Source organism: Balaenoptera acutorostrata, chromosome 5 (assembly GCF_949987535.1).
Source record: "Balaenoptera acutorostrata chromosome 5, mBalAcu1.1, whole genome shotgun sequence".
Taxonomy (NCBI): domain Eukaryota; kingdom Metazoa; phylum Chordata; class Mammalia; order Artiodactyla; family Balaenopteridae; genus Balaenoptera; species Balaenoptera acutorostrata.
In genome coordinates, this window is record NC_080068.1 from 3,114,526 (window position 1) to 3,126,685 (window position 12,160).

The 12,160-nt window shown below is 35.7% G+C and overlaps 1 protein-coding gene across 4 annotated transcripts in view; it reads left to right on the top strand.

Moving 5' to 3' along the window:
• The window catches only part of RXFP1 (relaxin family peptide receptor 1), a 48,707-nt gene extending 39,170 nt beyond the window's left edge, over positions 1 to 9,537 (top strand). For all 4 annotated transcript variants that reach the window (XM_028167000.1, XM_028167001.1, XM_028167002.1 and 1 more), the window contains 4 exons: positions 369 to 598; positions 2,653 to 3,063; positions 3,752 to 3,970; positions 9,236 to 9,537. In XM_028167000.1, coding sequence (XP_028022801.1) covers positions 369 to 598; positions 2,653 to 3,063; positions 3,752 to 3,970; positions 9,236 to 9,537 — 1,162 coding nt within the window. The remainder of the gene's footprint in view (positions 1 to 368; positions 599 to 2,652; positions 3,064 to 3,751; positions 3,971 to 9,235) is intronic.
• The last annotated feature ends 2,623 nt before the right edge of the window (positions 9,538 to 12,160 follow it).

Sequence of the window (12,160 nt, forward strand, 5' to 3'; positions counted from 1 at the left end):
CATGGGAGTTATGTAACGGTGGATTTATTAACACGTGCACTAAACACTGAAAACCCAGTAACAAGTTTCCTTGGGTGGATTGTCCTGACCACATGCTAACATTTGATTTATATTCTAAGACATGTCTAACACTTGTATGTTTATTACGCCTTTTTGCGGCTCTCACCCACACATTCTTTTAAAAACCAAGTTAATGAGAATTAAACTTAAGGTTAAATCTTCAGTATCCCTAATGTTTTACATCCATTCCTCTGAGTCTCATATTAAGATGTTTTCTTTCTACTGAGAGAATGTAGAAAATAGATATTAATGTAGAGTGACACTGACTTCAGTTTAAAATCTTCTTTTCCCTTCTCTTTGCACATCAGCTATTTTAAGAAGTTCCAGTACTGTGGTTATGCACCGCATGTTCGCAGCTGTAAACCAAACACTGATGGAATCTCATCTTTAGAGGATCTCTTGGCGAGCATTATTCAGAGAGTATTCGTCTGGGTTGTGTCTGCAGTTACGTGCTTTGGAAACATCTTTGTCATCTGTATGCGACCTTATATCAGATCTGAGAACAAGCTGCATGCCATGTCAATCATTTCCCTCTGCTGTGAGTATTTCCTGGCTGAAGAGGAATTACAGTTTCAAAATATATGAAAGCGTTGCTATTAGACAATAAGTAATGAGAGCGGTAGAATTATGAGATTTTTAAAATTTCTCCCCTTCGCTTATATGTTGTTTTCACATACGCTACAATGAAAATAAAATTACTTTAGCAATAAGAAAGAAAATAAGTTTTTAAAATAAGAAAACTCAGTCACCTTACACAGATTAATGAAGGGCTCATTCATTAATTTTTTTCTCATAAAGAAGCTTTTGTTCATTTGCTTTCTTCTCTGAAGGAAGAAGAAAGCGAATTTAATATTATTAAATAATTTATTTAAAATTGTAATATATTATAAATAATATCTTTATTATTTAATAAAATAGTAATATTTGATCAAAGCATGTAAAATCTTTTACTATAATCAAATTGGACCCTTTCATGGTTCCAGAGCTGTGTTTATTCCTTGTTTGAATGTCCAGTTCATGGATGCTGACTTCAAACGTTGTTTTTCCGGTCTCTGAGCTTCTACAGTCTTTTCCATTCATAATTTGAAATATTTAAATAAGAAAGTGTTTTAGGTAGTATTAAATTTTTTAAGTTTTTGAAACGTGATTGCAAGGTATTATGTTAAATGAGGAATACAAAAATAAATTAATTAATTAAATAAAAGCAAGAAACCAGTCCTCAAGGTGTTTATAATCTTGGTCAAGTGGCCTATAATTTACCCATACTCCCTCAAGCAAGCATCAATCTATATGATGTTCTACTTCTTTACAAGTTCTGTGCCATATCTTACCCTCGCCCTCACTCAAAGTATAATGTCGAACTGTCTTTTCATTGCAAGCTACCCAAGAAACAGAACTCAGAAATGGTTTACTACTCTGTATTGTTAGCTACACAATTTTGAGTTTGCTCAATTTCCCTGATAAAGGCTACAATATAACCTCGGTGTTTAAAGATTAGGGCCAGCCTTACGATGTATACGGTGATGTGACTTTAGGATCGTTGTATAGAATGCTTGCGCGGTCCACAAAAAATCTCACCTACTCTCTGATACGTAATATTTGCTAAAAAAGCAAATACACCAAGAAGTGTATCACATTAACAGCTGATGTGGGGGATGGAGGAGTCTGAAAAGAGACAGAGAAAGATGTTCAGATGGGAAGAAAGAATCAGAGAGAACAGTTTTTCTTCGACCACCCCTGGGTGAGTCATTTAAGCCCCTCAGAATTATACTGACTACAGAGCACTTCATAATTATTCACATCTTCAAAATGACAGACCTCAAAATTCATAGTCATTACTCTGTCATAGCAACTTCTGGATTACTTTCTCTGGGATTTTGAATGACTTAAGTTTCTTAAGCTGGGAGAATTTCCATGGAAGAGATGAACCAAATTATAACATCTCGATCTTGTCCCTAATTGAATGCTCATGCATTTTACTCATTTACTCAGCACTGCTAGGTGATGGGACTAGAACAGAAAACAAAACAGACAAGATCCCTGCTCTTACAGACTGTGTGTTAGACGAAAACAGAGGAATGATTACATAATTGGCTGCAGAGAATGCTGTAAGAGTGCTTAGCAGGGAGAGTTGATGAAGTGGTCCTTAACCATAAATGAACTCTTAGAATAAAACTTCCCTCCCCCGCCCCCAAGATAGAAGGATCTTGGCTATTTGGGGCTAATATTAAAAATACTTCTGGGGCTTCCCTGGTGGCGCAGTGGTTAAGAATCCGCCTGCCAATGCAGGGGACATGGGTTGGAGCCCTGGCCCGGGAAGATTCCACATGCCGCAGAGCAACCAGGCCTGTGCACCACAACTGCTGAGCCTGTGCTCGACAGCCCGCGAGCCACAACTACTGAAGCCCACCCGCCTAGAGCCCGTGCTCCGCAACAAGATAAGCCACCGCGATGAGAAGCCCGCGCGCAGCAACGAAGACCCAATGCAGCCAAAAATAAATAGATAAATTTTTTTTAAAAATTTCTGCTTAATGATAACTCCATCTTACCTATTTATTTCTCTAAATTTGTGAAATTCACTGATCCCTGTAGGTGCCGACTGCCTGATGGGAATCTATTTGTTTCTGATCGGAGCCTTTGACCTGAAGTTTCGAGGAGAATACAACAAGCACGCACAGCTGTGGATGGAGAGTATTCATTGCCAGCTTCTGGGGTCCCTGGCCATTCTGTCCACAGAAGTATCAGTGTTACTTTTAACATTTCTGACAGTGGAAAAATATATCTGTATTGTATATCCTTTCAGATGTTTAAGACCTGGAAAATGCAGAACCATTACAGTTTTGATTCTCATTTGGATTATCGGTTTTATCGTGGCTTTCATTCCACTGAGCAATAAGGAATTTTTCAAAAACTACTACGGCACCAATGGGGTATGCTTCCCTCTTCATTCAGAAGATACAGAAAGTATTGGAGCCCAGATTTATTCAGTGGCAATTTTTCTCGGTAAGAAACTCTGTATTAGAAGCCCTTTCATTCAAATGCTAGAATAAATCACAATCTGAATCTCATTATCCCTTTTAATATTTACAACTTTCTATTTCAGATCTTCTAACCAGAATGGACATTGAGGGTGGATTGTATCAGAATCCCCTAAAGGGATTATTTTTTCTAAATTACCACTTCATCATATTAATTCTTATATGATACACTTTAATAAAAGACAAGATGCTAAACACTTGCATTTCATGCAATCACCCTAATAATACTAAGCAAAACATATTTTAACTCTTCGCCTTTATAATATGAACAAATTCAAAGTAGCCACACAAGTCTTTGGCTTGGGAGCAGACAACCAAGTATGCCCTCTTGTGAAAAATATTCTCAAAATATAACAAAGTAATTGAATTACCAAAAAAATTAACACAAGACAGATTAATTTAATAAGCCGAAGATAGTCATTGAATCACTATAATCTAATTTTAATATGCCATTTTAAAATTAAACATTTCATCATTCTTATAGCTTCAACAATATTTAAATTTTTTAATTAATGATTTTTGTGCCTTAGTAATTCTTACAAAGAACATTGTGGTCTTTGTATCTTCTCCTTTACAATAACAGCTAAGGGTATGTTTGCTTGTTCTGAAAGAATGTTCTTATTCATTAATCATCATCTTTGTGTTCTTCATAGGTATTAACTTAGCAGCATTTATCATCATAGTTTTTTCATATGGAAGCATGTTTTACAGCATCCATCAAAGTGCCATAACAGCAACCAAAGTACGGAATCAAGTTAGGAAAGAGATGATCCTTGCCAAACGTTTTTTCTTTATTGTATTTACCGATGCATTATGCTGGATACCCATCTTTATACTGAAATTTCTCTCATTGCTTCAGGTAGAAATACCAGGTATGAATTTTTTCTTCCTGTAAAGAAATTAAAAATCTGTCCATTAATATTTGCCTTATATATTTAGGTGATTCTATGTTGGATGCATATACACTTATAATTGTTATATCCTTTTCTTGCATTGATCCCTTGATCATTATGTAGTGTCAGTCTTTGTCTCTTGTAACAGTCTTCCATTTAAAGTCTATTTTGTCTGATATGAGTATTGCTACTCTGGCTTTCTTTTGATTTCCATTTGCATGGAATACCTTTTTCCATATTTCTTCCTGATTCACTCTTATAAGTTTTTATGTTTCTAGGAATTTATCCATTTCTTGTAAGTTGTCCAATTTGTTGACATATAACTGTTAGTAGTATTCTCTGATGATTGTTTGTACTTCTGTGATATCAGTTGTAACTTCTACTTTTTCATTTCTAATTTTATTTATTTTGATCCCTTCTCTTTTTTTTCTTGATGAGTCTGGCTAAAGATTTAGCAATATTTTATCTTTTCAAAAAACGAACTCTTAGTTTCACTGATCTTTTTGACTACTTTTTAGTCTCTATCTCAATTCTTTCTGCTCTGATCTTTATTACTTCCTTCCTTCTACTAACTTTGGGCCTTGTTTGTTCTTTTTCTAGTTCCTTTCATTAGAAAGTTAGGTTGTCCATTTGAGATTTTTTTGTTTCTTGGGGTGTCCCTGAATCACTGTAAACTTCCCTCTTAGAACTGCTTTTGCTGTGTCTCATAGATTCTGGAGGGTTGTGTTTCTATTTTCATTCATCTTAAGGTAATTTTTTGTTTCCTCTTTCATTTCTTTGTTGACCCATTGGTTTTTTAGTAGCATGTTGTTTAGTCTACACATTTGTGTTTTTCCACTTTTCTTCCTGTAATTGGCTCCTAGTTTCATACTATTGTGGTTGGAAAAGATGCTTGATATAATTTTAGCCTTCTTAAATTTACTAAGACTTGTTGTGTGGCCTAGCATGTGATTTATCCTAGAAAATGTTGTATGCACGTTTGAAAAGGATGTGTAATTTCCTGTTTTTAATGGAATGTTCTGTAGATATTTATTAAGTCCAACTGGTATAATGTGTCTCTTAAAGCCACTGTTTCCTTATTGATTTTCTGTCTGGATGATCTAGCCCTTGATGTGTGTGGAGTATTAAAGTCTCCTACCATCTTCTAATACCGTCAATTTCTCCCTTTATGTCTGATAATATTTGTGTTACATATTTAGGTGCTTCTATGTTAGGTGCACATATGTTTACAAATGTTATATCCTCTTCGTGGGTTTACCCCTTTATCATTATATAAGTGCCCTTCTATGTCTTTTGTTACAGATTTCTCTTTAAAGTCTATTTTGTCTGATATGTGTATTGCTAACCCAGCTTTCTTTTCATTTTCATTTGCATGGAATATCTTTTTCCATCTCTTCACTTTCAGTATGTGTGTATCTTTGCTCTGAAGTGACTCTCTTGTAGCTAGCATATAGATGGGGCTTGTTTTTTAATCCATTCAGCCACCCTATGTCTTTTTATTGGAGCATTTAGTCCATTTACATTTAAAGTGGTTATTGGTAGGTATGTACTTATTGTCATTTTGTTACTTGTTTTCTGGTTGTTTTTGTAGTTCTTCTCTGTTCTTGTCTTCTTTTAGCATCTTCCCTTGATTTTCCTTAGTGTTATGTTTGGGTTCCTTTCCCTTTTGTGTGTGTGTATCTATTGTTGTTTTAAGGTTTGTAGTTACCATGCTATATATACACACACACACACACACACACACACACACACACACACACACACAAACTGATAGTTAAGTTCAAATGCATTCTAAAAGCTCTACATTGTTATTCCCCCCTGAAGTTTTGTTTTGATGTCATATTTTACATCTTTATATGTATCCCTTAACTGTTTATTGTAACTATAGTTGATTTTGATTTTACAAACTTTTGGTTTTAACCTTAGTACTAGCTCTTTTAAGTACGTGATCCACTGCCTTTACTCTATATTTGCCTTTATCAGTAAGATTTTTTTCCTTTATATATTTTACTTTTTATTACAGCCTTTTTTTTTTCACTTGAAAAAGTCCCCTTAACGGTTCTTGTAAGGCTGGTTTAGTGGTGATGAATTTTTTTAGTTTTTGCTTGATGGGAAACTCTTTTTTTTAAAATACATCTTTATTGGAGTACAATTGCTTCCCAATGCTGTGCGAGTCTCTGTTGTACAACAAAGTGAATCAGCCATATGCATACGTATGTCCCCACATCCCCCCACATCTTGAGCCTCGCTCCCACCCTCCCTATCCCGCCCCTGTAAGTCACCACAAAGCACCGAGGTGATCTCACTGGGCTATGCTGCTGCTGCTCTTTCAATTCTGAATGATAGCATTGCCAGGTACAGTATCCTTGGCTATAGGTTTTTTCCTTTCTTTCAGCACTTTAAATGTATCATGCCACTCCCTTCTGGCCTGCAAATTTCTGCTGAATAGTCAGCTGGTAGCCTTATGGGGTTTCCCTTGTATGTGACTCTTTGCCTTTCTCTTGCTGCCTTTAAAATTCTCGCTTTAACTCTTGCCATTTTAATTATTATATGTCTTAGTGTGGATCTCTTTGGGTTCATTTTGTTTGGGACTTTATGTGCTTCCTGGATCAGGTGCTTCCTTCTTCAGGTTAAATTAAATAATTTTCAGCCATTATTTAATCAAATACATTTTTTGCCCCCTTCCTCTCTCTTTTCTCCTTCTGGGAACCCTATAATGCAAATGTTAGTACACCTGATGCTGTCTCTGAGGTCCTTTAAACTATCCTCATTTTTTTTTAATTATTTTTTTCTTTTTGCTATTCTGATCGAGTGATTTACACTATTCTGTCTTCCAGGTTGCTAAGGATTCTTCTGTTTCATTCTTCTGTATCACTTTACTGTTGATACCCTCTAGTGTATTTTTCATTTCAGTTATTGTATTCTTCGGCTCTGATTGGTTCTCTTTTACATTTTCTGTTTCTTTGTTACAGTTGTGGGCTCCTCTTGTCCTTTCCCAAGGCGGGTGAACATTTTTATGACCATTGCTTTAAATTCTTTGTTAGGTAAATTACTTATCTCCACTTCTTTTGGTTTTTCTCCTGGGGTTTTATCTTGCTCTTTAATTTGGAAAATATTCCTCTGTCATCTCATTTTGTTTGGCTTCCTCTGTTTGTCTCTGTGAAATTAGGCAAAACAGTTGCCTATCCTGAGCTTGATTTGTGTCCTTATGTGGGAGCACCCCTATGCGGTCTGCACATGCCCAGTGGCTTTGGTGGGAGAGCTAAATCTGAAACAAACAGGGGCAAGGGTTTTCCTGCAGCATGTCAGGCCCATCGCCTTGGTGGGGGTTTGGGGGCTGGAGATGAAGGGGCTAGAGTCAGAGCCCCATGTGAGCCAGGGCTTCTCCTGGGTCACTGGCAGCTGCTGCCTTGAGGGCTGGGGGGCTGGAGCCAGAGCATGGCGGGGGCTACGGCTTCTCCTGGCGCAAGCTGGAGCCTGCCACGTGTTCAATTTTTTCCACAAATGCCAAAAAACATAGTGACTATGGGAACAAAGGAACAATGATTCCAATAAATTATACTCACTGTGTTGAAATTCTGATAATCCCATGCTTAAGATGATCAGAAAGGAACACAGGTCAAAATGATTATCAAATAATTACTTCATTTTTTTTTTAGAACATAAGAAATTTTTCTTCCTGAAATACATAGCAATTTAGGGAACATTACCCCAGAGTGTGAGAGACGACAGAAGAAGGCACTCTTGATCTTTAAAAATAAGGTGCATCACATTCATTAGGATGGCTGTTCTCAAAACCAGAAAATAACAAGTACCGGCAAGGATGTGGAGAAATTGGAGCTCTTGTGCTGGTAGGAATGTAAAATGGCACAGCTGCTGTAGAAAGCAGTATGGTGGTTCCTCAAAAACTTACACATAGGATTACCATGTGACCCAGCCATTCTACTCCTGAGTATATACCCAAAAGAATTGAAAGCAGGGAATCAAACAGACATTCATACACCCATGTTCATGACAGCATTATTCACAGTAGCCAAAATGTGGGAGCGAAACAACCCAAGGGTCCATCAACGGACGAATGCTTAAAGCAAATGAGTTATATACACACAATGGATTATTATTCAGCCTTTAAAGGGAGGAAATTCTGATACATGCTACAACATGGATAGATTTTGAAAACATTACGCTACTGAAATAAGCCAGTCACAAAAGGACAGATTCTGTATGATTCCACTTATATGAGGTAATTAGTGTAGTCAGAGTCACAGAGACAAAAAGTTTGTGAATGGCGTTGTCAGGGATTAGGGGGAGGAGGGTTGGGGGTGGGTAGTGTTTAAAGGTACGGAGTTTCAGTGTGGGAAGATGAAAAAGTTTTGGAAATGGATGGTGGTGAGGGTTGCACAACAATGTGAATGTAGTTAATGCCACTGAACTGTACACTTAAAAATGGTTAAAATGGAAAAGTTTATGTTATGTATATTTTACCACAATAAAAAAATGTATAAAATCCTGTTAACTGTATGTATACTGCAATATATATTCACACTTTAAAAATTTATAAACATACAACTTTAATTTTGCTTTATCCCATGATTGGTCGTGATAGTGCCTTACATTTTATAAGTAAAAGAGGGAAGACAGCATAAATTAAATTATAATAAAAATCTGAGTATTAGGTAGTTGCATATATACTGCAGTAATTTTAAGATAAGGTTAGGCAAAGATGTTTTTACCGAAATAAATATCTGGTCAAAAGCCTAAAAATGCATACCTGTTTTTCAAACCAAATAAATAGCAGAAAAGAAATCTATTAAAGCTAAGTCTATATATTCTGAGAAATATTACATGTACTATCTAATAATTAAAACACTTGAAAAGGTATGATTTAAATACTAAACAATATTGTTTTTCCTAAGATGGAATCATATCCGAGTAATATATAATCACTTGGTAGAACACATTTCTACCCAATAGAATACTTTTGTTGATGTATTCGAGAAAAGCTACTTAGCAAAACACCTGGTTTTTGATAGTGTTAGCTCCTCCCTCAAACACTGGCACCCTGGAAAAACATCTGGAAACACATATAGACTTGGTATTTAATTATGTGACATCAAGGGGAAAAAAATTAAGACTCAAAAGTCAGTGTGGGGGGCTGGGGGGGGGCCGGGAAACCAGGACACGGTATGCCCATACCTTGTAAAGATCCATAAACACTCAAGGAATTTCATTTTTCTCTTCCAGGTACCATAACGTCTTGGGTAGTGATTTTTATTCTGCCTATCAACAGTGCTTTGAACCCAATTCTCTATACTCTGACCACAAGACCATTCAAAGAAATGATCCATCAGTTTTGGTATAACTACAGACAGAGAAGATCTATTGACAGCAAAGGAAGTCAGAAGACATATGCTCCATCGTTCATCTGGGTAGAAATGTGGCCCCTGCAGGAGATGCCTTCTGAGCTAATGAAGCCAGCTCTTTTCACAGACCCCTGTGAATTATCACTCATTTCTCAATCAACTAGACTCAATTCCTATTCATAACCGACTGAAACCTATTTCTACACAGAGAATACTGTGGGATGCTTCATGATGGATTTATTAGTATAAAATAAATGCCACAAAATAATTTATAATAACGGCAAAAATAAATTAGCTTACATGGACATGAGGTTATTTGGGAAAAAATCAAAATGACTGATGCCCGTGTAAAGGGAAATAAATTATATTGATAATGTGTATATACTGGTACATATTTTGGATAGGAAGCTAAGAGAAATCTACTTCAAGGTTCATTCATTCTTTTACCATGCATTTATTGAGTACCCATTGTGTGCATAGCACTGCAGTAAATTCCTGGGAGTAGACAGTATAGAATCTTTTCAATTTGCAATGTTAAATTGTATTTAACTACAAGAATATAAAAAGTCCATCTGCAGCTCCTAGTTTAAGGTAGAGCTTTGTCTGTCTTGCTTACCAGCAAAAGTAAGAATCACAGACACTCTTAAATAAAGGTTTACGGTTTTGGAATAATCAGTATACTAGCATCAGAGAACATGTCTGATTATTAGCAAAGTACAGACATTTTGTTTTAAGAACTCATCTTACCTCTCTTCAAGCCTCTCTTGAGAGCCAATAAACATATTTATTACTATGAAAAAAGAGCTCTGATATTAACTCAAAACAGCACCTCTCTGTCACTTCCTTCCCAGTTGTCTTTTTGCTTTAAATGAGCACCATTATATGAGATCATAAAAAGAGAATAAAAGTATGGCAAAGGAATGAATCAGAAAAGCTAGAACAAGGATAGACATTCAGATCAGTGGAACAGAAGTGAGAGTCCAGAAATAAAACCCTCATATTTAACAGTCAGTTGATGTTCAACAAAGATGACAAGACAATCAAATGGGGAAAGAACAGTTTTTTCAACAAATAGTGCTGGGACAACTGGATATCCACATGCAAAATAATGAATTTGGACCCCTACCTTACACCATATACAAAAATTTACTCAAAACAAATCAACGACATAAATATGACATGAATCATTTAGAAGAAAATATATGGGAAATCTTCCAAACCCTGGATTTGGCAATGGAGTCTTAGATATAACAACAAAAGCATGAGCAACAAAAGGAAAAAAATGGATAAACTGGACTTCATCTAAATTAAAACCTTTTGTGCATCAACAAACATTATTAAAAGAAGTGAAAAGACAACCTTCAGAATGAAAGAAGTTTCATTCATATATCTGAGAAGGGTTTAATGTCCAGAATATACAAAGAACTCTTATAACTCAACAAAAAAGATAAGCAACCCAATTTATTAAATGGGCAAAGGACTTGAATAGACTTTTCTCCAAAGAAGATTCATAAATGGCCAATAAGCATGTTCAATATCACTAATCATTAGGAAAATGCAAATTAAACTATAATGAGATAACACTACACCTACTAGGAGGGCTATAATTTAAAAAAACAAAAACAAAAACAGAAAATAACAAGTATTGGCAAGGACGTGGATATTGAAAACCTTTCTACATTGCTGGTCAGAATGTAAAATGACACAGTCACTGTAGAAAACAGTTTGGCGGTTCCTCAAAAGCTTATCACAGTAGTCCCATATGATACAGCAATTTCATTCTTGGGTATAAACCCAGAAGAAAACAGGACTCAGATACTTGTATTCAGATACTCATCATAGCATTATTCACAGCAGCCAAAAGATGGAAACAACCCAAGTGCCCGTGAACTGACGAACAGATAAACAAAATGTGGTGTATACGTATGATGGAGTATTATTCAGCCATAAAAAGGAATAAATTCTGACACACGCTATAACATGATGAATGCGAAGTAAACCAGGCACAAAAAGTTCAAATACCTGTATGGTTCCATTTACACGATGTATCTAGAAGAAGCAGATTCATAGAGACAAAGTACATCAGAGGTTACTGAGGTGGGAGGGCTGGGGAGATGATGCCTGAGAAGTAGAGGATCTTCTTGGGCAAAAAGAAGTTCTAAAATTGATTGTAGTGCTAGATAAACAACTCTGCGGTTATATGAAAAGCCACTGAACTGTACACTTTAGATGGGTGAATTTTATGGTATGTAAATTATATCTCAATAAAGCAGTTAAGGAAAAAGAAAAAAAGAGCTATAATGCACTGATTCAGGACCTGAACTTCAGGGGAAAAAGATCTGCATGTTTTACTCTATAGGACATTTTTACTCTACAGAGAAAGTCGTCAGGGGATGAATTTACCTTCTGTTCATGTGGTCGGCAAGTTCATCAGATACTTTTTGGCTCTGAGCTACTGAAATCTTTTGCTTTCATAATTTGAAAACATTACACAGGAATAAAATGTTTTCAGGTAGTTTTAAATACCCCCAAAATGTCTGAAACATGAAAATACTGGAATGAAAAACATAACAAATTTATTGAATATATAATTATATAGATTTCTTTTGAAAATAAACTACCCAAACTTTAATTCTGTTAAAAACATGGCTTGTCTGAGTCATTTCTGTTCTTACACGGAATGATACCAATATGTTTTCCACATGAAGAATGTGGTAGACTTTCAACAAATGTGTGTGTGTGTGTATATATATATATATATATAGATATATATATATTTACATATATAGAGAGATTTATTATAAGG